At 36.4% G+C, this 17,285-nt stretch overlaps 2 protein-coding genes across 3 annotated transcripts in view; both read right to left on the bottom strand.

Annotated features, from left to right (window-relative positions):
* RYa-R (RYamide receptor) overlaps positions 1–17,285 on the bottom strand; it is a 688,795-nt gene that overhangs the window by 116,292 nt on the left and 555,218 nt on the right. The window lies entirely within an intron of this gene.
* On the bottom strand, positions 1,107–3,283 carry LOC141388602 (uncharacterized). Its single transcript, XM_073958608.1, has 2 exons — positions 2,501–3,283; positions 1,107–2,438 (listed from the first exon to the last, which is right to left on the bottom strand). The coding sequence occupies exons 1-2, from the start codon at positions 2,814–2,816 to the stop codon at positions 1,873–1,875; spliced, it is 882 nt and encodes a 293-aa protein (XP_073814709.1). The 5' UTR covers positions 2,817–3,283; the 3' UTR covers positions 1,107–1,872.

The following is a 17,285-nucleotide window of genomic DNA, read 5'->3' as shown; positions in this document are numbered from 1 at the left end:
TATTGATTATACCATTACCATACCATTTCCCATATGAATTACAGTTTTTAACACAAATTAACATCTTTTGGAGTATATGAGTTTTTATATGAGCTATATACGTTTTATGAAAACTCAAGTAGTATTTTTTTAATTTTTGAAAAAATTTAAATTTTTTGTATTTTTTTTTGAAAAAATTAAATTTTTTCGATTTTTTTTAGTTTTTTTGGTATTTTTATAGTTAATTTATTGGCGTTTGACCACCTTTAATACATAAGAAGATATAAAAAACACAAAAACACTGATATGTTGATGAATAATAGTAAAAAAATTCAAAGTTTAATTTTGACCTTGAATTCCTCTGCAACTGACCGATTATAACTCACCGGTAAGCTGATTGTGTTATCTTTCTAACAAAAAAAGAATTGTGAAAATATCTCCATCCGTGCAAAAGTTACAGAATTTTGACCAGGAAAAAACGATTCTGAACCACTGTGCGCCGTTCGTACTTGGCGATAAACTGTAGGACCCATATCATTGAGCTAATATGAATCGGGGTGCACTCATTGATATGAGAGAAGTCTCCCCTGTCCCGCCTGGGATGTTTGTGGAACGATTATTATATATAATGTTATGATTCGTACTTTATCTGTAGTGTTTTGTCTCTTGTAAAAATGTGGCTGAAAATGAAGTCGAGAAAATAAAAAAACTCCTTTCAAGTCCTGACTTGACGATTTGTTTAAACCCTCTAAAAAGAAAAATGTGAATTTTTTAACATGCAATAAATTTTAAATTTTAACTTTACTACGCTATGTTATTGACTGTTAGATTGAAATTTTTTTAAATTTTGTTTTGATTAAAAATTCACATCCATTGTCATGCATATGTCATCAATCATATCTTTTTTCTAAATGACACGAATTAAAAAAACACCTAATTAATATGCCCATTGTCTAGACAAACGGCTGGAGTGGTTTACATATCAATATGACTTTATTTTAATACCAATCGACTAACTGTGCATGATATATCCGAAGTATGTATTACCCCTGACGTATTATTTCAATTAAAATTTCAAGTGCTTTTCTTTGTCATTCCCCCTGTGAATAATAATAAGACCGTGTGTGTTTTTTTTTTTCAAATTTTGTCACCGTCGTTTTTTATTGTGCATAATAAAAGTACTTAACAAATTAATACAATTAATTAATAAACAATTTAACATAATGCGCCCACCTGGGAGATTTTGTTTAAACAAAACATACAAAATAACAAAAAATAATTATAAACAGAACATTTAAACTATTTGTGAAAATCTCCAAAGCAGACATTCTTAAACTAACAACAATAGATATTTAGGCAGGATAGTTACATAGTATTATGGACCATAGTCAGTCCACCAGAACTATACAGAGAGCTAGACAGATAGATCACAAGTTGAGGATATAGAAATGAACATGGCTTATATACAAAAGAACGATGAGTATTTTGTTGTGATGAGCAGGATAACCACAGATCGTCATGCGTACAGGGTCAGTTACATTGTTCTTTAATTCTTGTGTTCTCAGTTTCGTGGGAGAAGTCCACTCCTCCAACTTTTAGTTCGAGGCATTTCTTTAGAACGTGTTGTCCTAATATTTGATGATTTTTTGGATAGAAGTCACAGCGTCATTTGTTGGTTCAATATGATGAATTGGTTTGTTGGTCTCGTCCGAGAGGTCAAAAGTCAATATTCTGATTTTTGAGTGGTGAGGATACAAGTAATATTTTTAAATATTTTCCAGTAGGACTAGTAGTCAATAGCGTCAATGTGGAATTTAACTTTTTCCAACAACATGTCAGTGGTCATATGAATGGTAAATACGTAAAGACGCCTTGGCCATTATCTGATTGATTTTAGTAAGGGCCAGATTTACCAGGAGGACCATAGTTGGATGATGGAGCACCACCACCACTGCCGCCACCGGAACCACCACCCAAATCATAACCACCACTACCGCCACCAATACCACCGCTGCCTCCTCCAATACCACCGCTGCCAGAATCGTAGCCACCAGCGCCGCCACCACCACCACCGCTGCCTCCATCCTTTTGAGTCTTGTATTTGATGAAGTAGACTTCTGGTTTGGAAGGCTGCGTTGGAGCAGGAGTAGGAATGACAATATCCTGTTGATCGTCGGGTTTCTTGACCAATACATAGACCAAGGTCTTTTCTTCGTTTTGAGGTTGAACCGGAATGACGGGAGCTTGATAAGAAGGAGGCGATGGAGCCTTAATGAAAATAATCTTGTAGTGTTTTTGGGCCTGGCCAACGGGTATGTTGGGACGAGGGCGAGATTCCTCAGGCTCTGGTGGAGGCACATGGACGTAGATATGCTTTTGAACCAAAGTGGTACCACCACCACCGCCTCCACCACCAAATCCGCCAATAGAGCCACCGCCGCCAAATCCACCTCCGGATCCTAAAATCATAAGTAGCCAACGTCGATATGTATATTATTTCAACTTAGAAATTATAACTTACCTCCACCGAATCCTCCACCGGAACCTCCTCCGAATCCACCACCACCAGATCCTCCACCAAATCCGCCGCTTCCTCCAAAACCGCCACTAGAACCACCTCCAAAGCCACCAGAACCCCCGCCGCCGAAGCCACCGGAACCACCACCAAAACCTCCGGAGCCGCCACCACCGAAACCACCACCGCCAAAGCCACCAGAGCTGCCTCCAAAACCGCCGCCACCACCACCACCACTACCACCGGGTCTGTTATAAGCATATCCAGCTTCTGGTCTAGCAGCAGCCAGAGCCAAACATGACATTAAAATAAATGCCTTCATTTTCCCGAACTTTCGAGCGAACAATTAAACCGTTATTTTTACACTTCTTAGATCCTACACAGACTTAATGAAATGGTAATCCTATGTCTGTGCTCCGAACTACGCACTCTCCGTTGGACTAATTAGTGTGGTTGGTTGATATAAGCAAAAGATAGGGGTTGGAAGAAATGGAAAGTTCTGATTCGCGTCTTTATGCTGCGATTTTTGTTGTTTATTAAACTAAATCGAATGGTTTACTGGCGGTCTCCAGCTGCCGCATCATCCATTTATACCGAAACTGTTGGAATTCACCTCTGTTGGCCAGAGCTTCAAATTCGTGTGCAATGGCATGCATACAAATGCCAAAACAGCTGTTGTTTGGTGGACATGGATGAGGTTGAGTTGGTGACTTCTTCTTCATCTATGTTTTGGCTCTCTCTCAATCTCCACTTAAAATGGGAGAAGGTTCACACACCGCACAAACAATAACAATTGCAATATTAGGCTGGGAGTCAAATAAAAGACAATAGCGGTATGGTTTTAGTTTTCGTTCAGGTCCATATCATCTTCTCTGGTGGAACAGAGGGATGTCGCAATGTTATTGTTGTTGATCTGCTGACGCCATGACCATAGGCTGCTGGCTGCATGACTATTTCTTTGCTAATATCGCACAAAAAAAAAAAAAAAACAAAATCCCAACTTCATCACTGGCTTTGCAAGGCGATTTTTGGAGCTAAACATTTTGTCATTTATACAATTTGGGTATTATTTTTGTAAGTAAACAAAGTTAGTCTCTTGACAGCGACGTGCCAAATGGAATAATAGTTGCTGCCGCATACTAATACATTTACACATTTTATTTTAATAAAAGGGTTATTCAAAGAGGATGACAATTCAGTTCACTGCAGTTCAAACCAAAAAAGTGAGGCACTACATACAAAAAAGCATATATTCCACCATGTCCAACGGGTCGAATATATTCTTTTTGCAGTAACTACTGTCTCTGATTTTTTTAGAAATATTATGCTAAAGTGGCTAAAGGGCAAAATACAAAGTAGATAATGTCAACGAGAAGACGAGTAAAATACTCGAATAAATTCTTGAGGTTGGAAACTACCACAATGAGGAAGTGAAACAAAATGAATATTAAGATAAACAACTAAACACATCGAGTGCGGCCGGGCCGGCCCTCAACCCTAAATTATTCTGAACTGAAATGGAAGAATTAGTTTCCCGTAAGGTGCAAAAATTGTTCGACCACGGATACAACAAATGCTTAAATTATCTAAAAATTCCTTCAATCTGTAGGTACCTTCATATTGGTGATATACCAAAACATGGATCAACGTGGGTTACTTGTGGAGGAGTTTCGGGGCGTCTGAGAACTTTAAATGACAAATTACAGCTAGTTGGTTAGAAAATTTAGCTAAAATCCTCAAAATACTAAAAATTCCGAGGTACCGTTCTATAGATAATTGTTCCACAAACATCCCAGGCGGGACAAGGGAGACTTCTCTCATATCAATGAGTGCACCCCGATTCATATTAGCTCAATAATATGGGATCCCCAGTTTATCGTCGAGTCCGAACGGCGTGCCCTAAGACACCACTTGTAGAAAAGTGTTAAATGGCTGACATACTCAGGAAATGTCGCCAACAATTATGAGGGGTATTATGTCACCGTTGAATATTTTATGTTGCCTGGCCGGGAAATCGAACCCACGACCTTCTGCGTGCATAGCGGGTGTACATACCATTGCACCACGGTGACACCGTTCTATAGATGCTATACCAAAAAATTGACCTATGTACACGATTTTTGGTGGAGAAATTTCGGGACCACTGAGAACCTCAAATGCCAAATTTAAGCTACTTCGGTCACAAAAATGTAGCTATAATCCTCAAAATAACGAATCGAGGGGTACCGTTGTATGCGGGCTACACCAAAACAAGGGCCTATGACGACGATTTGTGGTGTAGAAGTTTCGCGACCGCTGAAAACCTCAAGTGTACAATTACAACTAGTTCGGTTAAAATTGTACCTAAAATCCATAAAACACCGAAAATCATGGTGGCGCCGTTATATTGGAGCTACACAAAAACGTGGACCTAGTTGACGATTCTTAGAGAAGACATTTCGTGACCACTGGGAACCTCTAAGGACAAATTACAGATAGTTCGGTTCAAATTTTTAGGTAAAATCCTTTAAATACCGAAAATCGGGATGTACCGTTATATGGGGTTGGTATAGCCTCTACATTGGTAATTTTTAGTGGAAAATTTTTTTTACTATGCACATCAAATTCCAAATTTCAGCTGATTTGGTCAGAAAATGTAGCTAAAAGCCTTAAAATACTTTAGATCCGAATGTGCCGTTATATGCGGGGTATACCCAAACGTGGACCTACTTAGCCTATCTTTGTACTTGACCTGCCTATGGAAACAATTAAAAAAGTATCAGTTGGCTTTGCCTAAAGAGATATACCCGCAGCCTATGTGAACTGAAACTTTCATTTAAGGACAGATCGAATGTATTTAGGGTCATTTCAGAATTTTGTGAACCTTTTAGGACCTTTCAACTTGCCTTTGAACTTAGAAGTTAAACTAAATTTTGACTAAATATTAGGAGATTCCAAGTTTGGACCAAATTGGTTGGCCCGTTCAAGAGATATCGTGCAGACCATTATAGTGACATTTTTTAAGTACTGGGGGGAAGTACCGGAAGTTGTAAACCGGTACTGCTCATCTTCGAACTGAAATTAATTTGGACAAAATATGACGAAGGCCAAATTTTGGACCAAATCGGTTGATCAGTTCGAGAGTTATCTCCAGCAATTACATATGGCTAGGGGATTTAACAACTTTCGGGCTGTTTTCTCATGAAGTATGGATTTGACCTGAAAAAAACTTTTACCTTCGTAAAGGATGCAGCGAATGCAAGTTGGTTCAACAAAAAACAAAGTGATTCGAGAGCAGGTCTTAAAGTGAACTTATCCGACAAAAAACAAAGTGATTCGAGAGCAGGTCTTAAAGTGAACTTATCCGACATTTTCTTTGGAGGTACCTAAAAGAGTTGACAAATATAGTCCATATTCAAACCTGACCTATATCTGGTAGATATGGTAGAATGTGTAAAGTATGATCCAAATCGGTCGCTCCCTTCAAGAGTTGTCGTGCGTACAAATTTTCTGAACATTTTTGAACTTTTGTGGGGGAGATACCTGAAGGAGTGAACCCATATGGCTTATCTTCGAACTTAAAATAGGTTTGGGCAAAATATTATGGACCGAATCGGCAGATCCGTTCGAGAATCATCTTACGCTCCAACCATTACACACGGTGTCATAGCGGAAAGATGTACAAAATCTTTCAGGTCATTTTCTCAGGAAGTATGGAGTTGCCCCATCGTATAGGGGACAGTAAATACAAGTTGCTACAACAAAAATCAAAACGATTCGAGAGCAGGTCCTAAACTGAACTTTTCCAAAATTTTGTGTTGGAGATACCAATATGGACTCAATCGGTTAGTCCATATTGGAACCTCATCTAAGTCTGGTAGAAATTTCATGATGTGCAAAGCATGGTCCAAATCGAGAGTTATGGTGCACACAAATTTTCCAAACATGTTTGAACTTTTGTGTGGGAGGTACCGGATGGAGTGAATCGATGTAACCCATCTTCGAACTTAAACTAAATTTGGACAAACCGATTTCATGCAAACATAGTCCTTATTTACATTAGCATGTATGCTAACGAGGGTATATACAAAATGTGCCTCATCGAAATAATGGTGTTAGACCCCAAGTATGTCCATATTTACATTAGGCAATTTTCCTTGAGGCAATTGTCAGTTTGATGGTGAGAGAGGTGAGGCATATGGTAACCCTTTGCCTCTCAACACCCTCTCTCACCGACAAACTGACAATTGCCGCAAGGAAAATTGCCTAATGTAAATATGGATATACTTGGGGTCTAACACCATTATTTCGATGAGGCACATTTTGTTTATACCCTTGTTAGCATACATGCTGAGGGTATCAAAAGACAATCGGGTGCAAAATTTTTGCGTTCTATTTCTAATATTGCCGACGCTAACTGATTACAACAGACGGACAGGCGGATGGACATGGCTAGATCGTCTTAGAATTTTATCCTGATCAGAAATATATATACTCTATATATGGTCGCAAATGATTAGTTCAATGTGTTACAAACAGAAAAACAAACTTAATGTACACTCCATACTATGGTGGAGGGTATAAAAACCAGTAAAACGGCGTTCGATAGGGATCGAATTAAATCGTAAACCTGTGCCGATAATTTTCTGCAGAAAAATAACTGTATGCCCCAACGATGACTAAATAGCAAATTTTAGCCATTTTGGTTGGTAATGTGGGTACTGTTCTATGGGGTCTATATCAAAACATGGACTATGTCAAAACATGGACTTATACCTACAACGAAACACGATACACAATGCTGTTATGGCTAATGTAGCTAAAACCTTGAAAACACCAAAAATCTATTAATGCCGATCTATGGGGGCCATATAAAATTACCGACAAATTTCCGTGGGAAAGTTTTGTGGCCCTAATGAAGATTAAATGCCAAATTGCAGCCATTTTCATTCTAAACCCTTCAAAATACCTATGCGCTCTGTGTCAAAACCTGGGCCGGTATATCGCATTTTAAATGCCAAACATCGCAGAAGCAATATATATTTTGTAACTGCACCCCGGTTAACTACCTTTCATAAAATCCAAAAAAATTGAGGCACTTGAGGCACAGATAGACGGACGGACATATAATTAATTAAACATAGTTTATACTATGCACTGATGCGATAATTAAGTGCATTATCTCGATTTATTTGGCATATAATGTATGAAAATGACAACTTGTATGAAAATGACAACTTAAATTCACTGGATTTGCTAAACCAAGCATAGTCTAAACGATGTATTAGAATGTTATGCTGATCAAGAATACTTTATAGGGCCTCCAACGAATATTTCGAAGTGTTACAAACAGAATAACACATTTAGTGCACCCACCAGCTTATGTTGGAGAATATAATAAAGTCTTAAATTGTAACCCTATACATTACATCTTAAGCTCTTCTTCATCAAATCATCATCATTGCTATCATTGCTGCTGATTTGTCAATGTATTGATGTGCTTAGGAGTGCGAAGAGGCATTACACAGCGTCATTGTACATGACTCTGGCCAAAGCAATTACAGTTCAAAGCAACAATTCCACAAGTCGAGTCAGTCAGTCAGACACACAAAACCATCCGACAAACAAGCGGACAAACCGCATTGTAAAATTACCGCACAATCAGCATGTATTACAGCATAGCCGCCAAACAGACCGAAGATATTTTGGTCTGTAATGGGTACTCAGTTTACTTCATAAGTACGCGTAGAGTACAACAACAACGGCAACAGAAATGTAATAACTTTAACGACAGCAACAATACTTCTGCAATAATTGTAATGAATGGTCAGAAATGAAGAAGCAACCGCAACAGAAGCAACATTACCAACCAGCTCACGACCACTGTAAGCAAGGAAGGACGAGTGAAGCTTTTGTGTTATGCGTTAAGCCACATCAGAGACACAGAAGAGGCCTAGTGGCGAATATAACAAAGAGATAAACTTTGAATAAGTTTGAGAGCTTGTTGGAGGGAGAGTAAAATATACAAATTGAAAAAAGAGTAATGCCAGCGAATAAGGTGGTCCTATGCGTTTAAAATTGAGTTAAGGGACAGCGTAATTACGAGGGCTGCACGATAACATTCTGGCCTAGGCAGACGTCATTTGACATATCTATTGGATAATTTGACAGTTTTTAGCCTATACGTACTCAGGACAGTTTGACATGTGTACGACCATTTGTTGTGTTGTTTACAGTGACATGCAAAAAAATCACGTTGCAAAAAAATTGAATTTATTTGTGAACTTTTTGGTCCCTTCACTTTTCACAACTTTCGAAGCACGGCAAGAGTGAATCGACCAAATTAAATATTTAAATTTCGACAAAGGACCATTCCATGGCACTGTGAAAAACTGGTTTAATGAATCGTGGCCGATATTCTCTAAAAAACGAAGGTCGTAAATGCCGTCCAAAAACGGCTGTTGTCCCACAAATAAATTAAGCCGTGCATGAACAGATAAGGCAAAATCGCCGTGCTGTATACCGTGAGATAGAGGCATCCCTGGGCATTTCTTTTGCCAACTGACATTTGACCTTTCATGAACACCTGACCGCAAAAATGGGGTTTTCTCGGTAGATCCAGCACAATTTGACAATCTCTTAAAAATAGGATATTTTCGATTGGTGCAAAGAAATTATGAATAGATATGATCACGGTGCTTTAAACGGCGTATATAAGATCATCGCAGACGAATCTTCGATCTACGCATATGAACCCAAAACAAAACAGTGGGTCTTCGAAGGCGAGTCAAATCCAACGAAAGTTGCTCAAGGAAGAAGCACTTCGAAGCAAATGTTCGCCTGCTTCTGTTGCTTTGAGGATACCTAGGAAGATTTTCGACCACTGCAATTAATTTTTTTGAGAAAATACCACCGATAGCTTTTCCTTGGAAAATTTAAATTTTGTATGTTTATGATCATCTGTGCTGCAGTGATGCACTAAAGGCTGTGACGATCCTCATTTGTACACATATTGCCAGTATTTCGTCTTATTTTCATTCCAAAATACTTTTCAACTGTAAAAAGTTATAAATGTATAGCTTTTAACATGTTCATTTTACTTGGCTTACTTGCACTGCTATTATTTTTCACACGAAAAAACTTTCCTCAGCAGAAAACTTTAATGGTGTTTCTTAATAATGGCATATTTATGCAAAATATTTTTGCCCGTGAGGTCTGGCACCTTATAAGCATTCGCCTGATGCAGGTAATTAAATTGCTTTAAGGATTTATAGCAGCATTATTGCAATTTTTGTACATAGCAGTTCCGCACTGCTATTATCTTGCACGGTACTGTGTATGCCGACAGCACGACGCCCTTAGTCATACCCATTGTTCCATGGAGGAGGCGTAGTATGGATTTTGCATTATATATGGTGGTGTATTTTCAATACGTTTAATTAGGTTCGTACCTTTGCTGAAACAAGGCAGTGATCCGAGTCAATGTTTGTACTTCGGATCGATCGTATGGTATTTTATACCAGCATACTATGAGTTATAGTAGGTTGCTTTTTATAGGGGTGGGTAACTAACCCGATCACCCACGTCTTTATCGTTCTTAAGAGTAAACCTTCGACACATGTTTGTTTTAAAGCAGTTCCCTAGGTCACGGGGAGGTCAGTGTCGACTTGAGGGGATCAAAATATGTCCTGAGCTTTGGCATGTAAACGTGGACCATGTAAAACTTCTCTACAAGTTGTGACACGCCTCGGGCTCGGCAATAAACAGTGGGTCCCATAACATTGAGGTAATATGAGGAGGGGATGGTTCACTCGTTAATATGAGAGATGTCTTCCTTGTCCTTCTGGGACAATTATTTAAATGTATACAAATGTTTCCTTAAATGAACGCGTTGCTGGTCTGTCGTATTGAATTTTAATAGCAACTTTTTATGGACTTTATGCTTTACAATTCAAAAATAGGCATTTTCTACCTCATTTATTTGGGTCCATTGCCCAACCCAGTTATTCATTGAGGATTTTAAATTTTTCAACAGATTTTGTCATATGTTATATATATATATAACATACTTTAAAAGTGGCCATTGTAAGCCGTAGCGTTCATACGTTTAGCAAACATAACGATTATAGAACAATAGGCCCCTGAAGTTCATTAACATTTTCTGAACATTTCATGAAATTAGGTTCAGTAGTTTTGGGAAAATATTGTATTGAAAAGAGTGGGCGTGGCCATCAGTTTTCAAGATATAACATATTTAAAACAGTTGTGTGATCCGGTATTTTGGCCCATATATGTTCCTAGGGTCGGAGACACAACCCCATTGTCTCCCAAAATTAATGCTGAAACCTACATAATCAGAATTGTGGCATATACATATAGCGTTCAAAAGAAAGGCGTGGGGAAGGTAACCCACTTCCCCCGAAATTCATAAAATATACAATACCACGGCAAACCTTGAGCATTTGCTGCAAATTTCATGAAAATCGGTTAATAGTTTTGGAGATATAACATATTTAAAAAAGTGTCGGGTCGTTAGGCCCCAAAGAAGTACCTAGATTCTGGATTACTTCATAAATTTTTAAACCAATGCAATTGTTATTATTGCAAATGTAGCGTTTTTTTATATTCAAGAAAATATATGGCCTATTTATATATTTTCTTGAATATAAAAAAACGGCCTATTTGGGTGCCACCGTGGTGCAATGGTATGCACGCCCGCCTTGCACGCAGAAGGTCGGGGATTCGATTCCCCGGCCAGGCAATATCAAACATTTTTCTAATTTTCTTTCCATAAAAACCTAACTTGGGTTATAACGAACATTAAAAAAATATCCAAATTGGTCCAGCCATTCTCAACTGATGCAATTGCCAACGAACGACATTTGATTTTTATTTATGAAGATATGACGTTTTTGTTTAAATATGGCAACAAAATATGTGTTGTGGAAATATTTTTATAATACGATATATTAAATAATATAACATTTTTTATAATATAATATTTCATATTTTCTCATATTCTAAAATCTTAACTTTAAATTGACAAATATTAATAGAGTAATTACTTTGAATAATAATTATTAATTATTATTGTTAATTTATATATTGTACGTATTACAATTACGAACAGTGTAATTGCTGAAGGTAGAACAGAAAATATGTGGATCTTATTCAGCAGCCCAAACTGTGTTGCTACTGTTGCTGTATGGGATGTTTTAATATTTTCTACCTGCTCTGTCCCTCGACACAAAGAGAGGTATTTTTTGCCTTTGCTTTGTGCTTGTCCCTCGTTAACACATTAGCCTCAATTAACGATATGATTGTTTTAAAGTTTCACTACTATGCAAGTATTAAAAACTTTCATACCGTGACTTGAGGCTCAGGTGTTTTGCTGTTGAAGTTCACCACTTTAATCTCAACTACTTTTTTGTGAGGAATTTTGGGTTCTATGAATGTGACAAAATTTGCATTCGCCCTCTTCTGTTTTAACTGCAGACCAAACAACATCACGGCAGCAAGTATTTTTCCACTAATTATTTTTTTCTTCTACTTTCAGCAACTTTACTTCTGAGCATATGTAAATGCAAATCGGCATTTACATTATTCAATAAATTTTGTGTGAAGAAATTTTATAGTGAAATCTGTGCTTTTTTTTCCCAAAAACTCGAATTTAACTTTTCTAAAATTCGAGTAAAATCCTTAACAATATGCATCCTATTTTTACCGGGCCATCCATGTACATTCCCTGAAATTACAGGAAAATCGGTTCAGTAGTTTTGCTGATGCAACACATTTTAAAAAGTGGTCGTGGTCAAGTCTTTGATTCCCAAATAAGTATGTAAAGTCAGAGACCTAACCCCAATTGTCTCACAAATTAATTTTCAAACCGATACATTGGCCTTTTTGTAGAAAATTTACTTATGTTGAAACTGAGGTGTGGGGTATTGTAACTCGCGAATTGTTGTAATATACCATAACTTTTGAAAGCATTTAGGTAAAATAAACAGTTTCACCACGATTCACCGATGGATTTCTTAAAATTATAATTTGAGCGGAAGCTGTGGTCGTATTAATGTAAAACAAGTGAGAACGGCGTTAAGTTCGTCCGGTCCGAACTTGTTATACCCTCCACCACAAGTTGTATTGAAGTAAAATGGAATAATTAGTTTCCTTTCGTGTATGAAAAAGACTTAATACTAAATTTCAGCAATTTCGGTAAAACAATGTGAGGCACCATTCTATCGGGGCTATTTCAAAACGTCGATCTATACCGACAAATTTCTGACGGAAAGTTTTTAGGCTCAAAGAAGACTAAATACCAAATTTCCTACATTTCGGTAAGATAATGTAGCTAAAACTTAAAAAATACCGAAAATCAAGAAGTACGCTTCTATGGGGATGTAGGAAGACGTAGACCTATACTGATAATACTCTTCTAGAATATTTTATAACTCTTGGAAGACGAAATAACGAATTTCAGCCATTTCGGTTGGATATTGACGTAACAATCTTCAGTATTACGAAAATCGAGAGGTACCGTTCTATGGGAGCTATATCGAAACGTGGACCTATACCGACGAATTTTAGTCAGAAATGGGGCAATATGAAAGCATGGAACTAAACAGACATATTTCCGGCGAACAGTTTTATATTACATTGAAGACTAAATACCAAATTTCAGCCATTTTGGTGGAATATTGAAGACACAGCCTTCAAAATACGAAAAATCGGGAGGTACCTTTCCATGGGGGCTACATGAAGGCGTGGACCAATACCGACAAATTTAAAGGGGAAGTTTGAGTACCCCTAACGAAGTCTAAAGACCAAATTTCAGCCATTTCGGTGAAATATTGAGGCCACAACGTTCAAAATACCGAAAATCGGGAGGTACCGTTCTATGGGGCCTATATGAAGGCATGGACCGATAACGACAAAGTTTTGGGGGAAAGTTTTATACCATTAAAGTAGACTAAGTACCAAATTTCAGCCATTTCGGTGTGATAATGAAGCTAAAACCTTCAAAATACCGAAAATCGGGAGGTACCGTTCTATGTGGGCTATATGAAGGTGTGGACCGATACCCACTAAATTCTGGGGGAAAGTTGTATACCCCTATAGAAGACTACGTACTAAATTTCAGCCATTTTGGTAGGATAATGAAGCTAAAACCTTAAAAATACCGAAAATCTGGAGGTACCGTTCTATGGGGGCTATATCAAAACGTGGACCGATATATCCCATTTTCAATACCAAACATCCTGCAAGTAATAAAAACTTCTGCACCAAATTTTGACTCTCTATCTTTAAAATTGCGAGCTGTATCTTGATTTCAACAGACAGACGGACGGACAGACGGACATGGTCAAATCGACATAGAATTTTATGCTGATTTATAATATATGTATATACTTTATAGGGTCTCCGACGAATATTTCGATGTGTTACAAACGGAATGACAAATTTAATTATACCCCCATATGGTGGAGGGTATAAAAATAGGAAAAAATCGTTGAAGGAAACGAGTTTTTAAGTCAATTTTCAATTAGTGGCTTTACAATACAATGTAGAGTATAATGTTCAAAGAAGAAGTTAAAGAATACACTTCAGAGATGAAGTTTCTAATGTATGATTTTTTAATATAACCACTGCATCAATCTCAAACGGAAGACTGAAAAATTGGGTTTTTTGAATTTTTGCTCTAATCGGGACGCGCAACTGTACTCGTTTAAAAACTGATTATGAGATTGTAGTACTCGCGATTACGCATTTTTGATGTATAACTTGGGTATGTAGCCTCCAAAGGTTCACAACAATCTCAGCTTAAAATCGAAATTTTTGTGCGTAAATTTTTATAAAAAATCTGTTTTTTTATTCAAAATTTGCAACTGCCATTAAATTGTCAGTGAAACCCGCGTGAACTTAGTTTTTTTACGTTCTGATTCTAACAAGCCATCACGCGACCAAATCCGTCTAGTAGATCGGCGGATATGATACCCCTCAAATTTCGAAAATCTGCAAAAAATGTTTTTGAAAATTGGGCGCATTGAAACACGTTTTGGAAGTGTAATTTTTACTGAAATAAATAGAGCTATATGCCTGTTTAAAATGTGCGAAAACATATATTTCAAAACTATCGCTAATCCGGAGATACAATTGATTTTTTCCAAAAATTAAGTGCGATGCTACATCCACGGTTCTTGATTGATCGCAATGAAACGACATCAAATCATGTATTTTTTAAAGGTTATCATCGAAATCGGATGCGCCTAAAATGTAAATGAACTTCGTGGAAATTATGACCATCTAACTGTATTTTGCGCCCTTATATACAACAGACGCTACATCGTGGCCGCCAAAAAGAATTTCACAAACTGTACACCAAATAAAAGGGATTGATTCGCTGTGTTGGAAAATCGCATCATGTCATTATTTTAATGTTATGTCACAATTGGAATTCCTTGTGATTTAATATAATGTTAAAGAAATATTCGCCAATAGGAATACTATAAGCGAAAAATTTGTTGCAACGGAATATCTTCATTATTGCGTGAAATTTGGACGAAAATGACGAAGAACTCAAACATTTTTTCTTCAACCTTTCCTATAAAGCCATAACAAAATAAAATTAGAATAACATGATTTTTATGTTTTTCGTCATGTTTTCTTTGTATTTTTCCAAATAACATGAACACTATAGCTCCAAACTTCACGACTTAGGTTTCATTTTATTCCTCACAATGTCTAGATGCTGCTATAATTTTTTTATATTTTTTTTGTAAGTATAAGCGCTATTGTTTCAAAAATATGTTTGTAAATATGTGAAATTATTTCACAAATTTAATTTTTCGCGAATCCATTGAAACTTTTCCAATTTTTTTTTGCATCATCGCAAAGGGTGCGAATTCAGTTGACGATAATAAGATATAACAGCTTACTATATTAAGCTGCGATTTTTTTTAGAATTTTTTCTAATTAGCATAATTAAAACGGTCATATCTTTTGCGCGCAACGAACAAAGTTGGTAACGAAAACAGATTTGGAATGACGATTTTTTTCTTAATATATGTACCAAAAATCATAGATGTAGTATCAACATTTTTTTTTTTGATTTTTTTGAAATGGAAAGAAGATTTAGACATTTTTCCTGACATTCTTAATTATTGTAAATTTAGCATTTTTAAAAAGTGTACAGGAAAGTATCCCGTCACCTCCGAAATTCACCGAGGGTCATCCATGTATCAGTAAAATCGGTTCAGTGGTTGTTGTAAAAAAATGAAATTGAAAATTGGCAAAAGTGGCGTGGTCAAATTTTCTTCCCATAAAAACCTATGTTGGGTTATGACGAATATTTAAAAAAATTACCTAAATCGGTCAAGCCGTTCTCAACTGATGTAATTGCCAACGAACGACATTTGATTTTTTTTTTATAAAGATTTATATTTTGAAATACGTTTGGTCACCTTAATGTTGTTCATAACTTTATCTCTAATAATATGGTATTCCCAAGGCACATTCCTAGTTAAATTAATCTCTGAAATGAAAATATCGTGCTCTCTTCTCGCATTTTTCCTCTACTTATTCGGGGAAAGATTTTCAGTTTATTACATTGTACAGATGGGGTCCACACACAGAGTATTCAATTCTGTGAAACATTTGTTTGGTTTGGCTTTTGTTATGATATTGCCATGTTACTCATAATACAGCAAAGTCACTCTGACATGACAATTTCAACCGAAGATTTTCTTTTCGAAGATTTCTGTTTGATTGAGTCACGATTTATTTCTTCCTTTAGCAAAAGATAGTTTTTCTCGTTTTTTCGTTTTTATGAAATTTTATGGCGTGTTTATCTTATGATTAGTTTTTTTTTAATTTTTTTTCTCCTCTTTTCTTTTGGAAAAAATGGAATTAGAAAAAAGTGAAATATTCGTGATCGTGTAATTTGCGATTAACTGAAGTTATTTGAAATCAATAATAAAACAAGTCAATATGTAAATTGAGGATCCAGTAAAACGTGATGTTATCCCATTTAATTGCAGAGGGCATATTACACAGATGTTAGTTAGGCCAAAAATCATGATTACATCAGTCAATAAATGGGGTTAATGTATCGAGCTCAAATTTTGTTTAAAATAAATATGTGTTTTGTCTGTTTTAAATATGTACATACAGACGGACCTTTTAGACCTAGCTGTCTACATCTTTATCTATAGTATTTTTTGATTTTCTACAAAAAATCTTATGGAGAGTATAACAGTATTTGAGCCTCTAGTCAAAATCATTTTATTACAAATTAACATTGGAATAGAAACATTTCCCATATTGCTGAATTTTGGTTGAGAAGTAGGATTGGTCATTACAACTAATATCCTAAAAACCCAATCGATCACATGTTTGCAAAAAAACAAAGGAAAATTGTTGAGGTTTTTTTTTAATTCTCTGTTTTTTTTTCAAAAACAATAAAAATGACTACAACGAAATACAAAACTTAATGGGCTCTTCGCGTTTAGGATTCCTTGTTATTGTCTTATTTACAATTTTTGTCTTAGTATTGGATGGAAAACATCAATGGTTTGGCTGTCATCGGCTAAAATATTTAAAAACGTGACAAAAATTTAGAATTTTCTACTTGATGTTCAAATTGCCGCACCTTAGTATATAAAATTTGATAGCAAGAAATGACGACGAAATCGGTTTTAGACACTATGGAGTCGATTTAGTCAGGCCCGTCCATCTGTCTGTCTGTCCGGCTGGTTGGAGCATACGATACCTTTCGAACGGTTCAACTGATTTGGTCCAAAATTTGGTTATCGTA

Source organism: Musca autumnalis, unplaced genomic scaffold, assembly GCF_047663935.1.
Source record: "Musca autumnalis isolate F117 unplaced genomic scaffold, ASM4766393v1 scaffold_1, whole genome shotgun sequence".
NCBI classification, from domain to species: Eukaryota; Metazoa; Arthropoda; class Insecta; order Diptera; family Muscidae; genus Musca; species Musca autumnalis.
The sequence above is the reverse complement of the archived record's forward strand: the minus strand, read 5'-3'. Positions and strand labels throughout refer to the sequence as shown.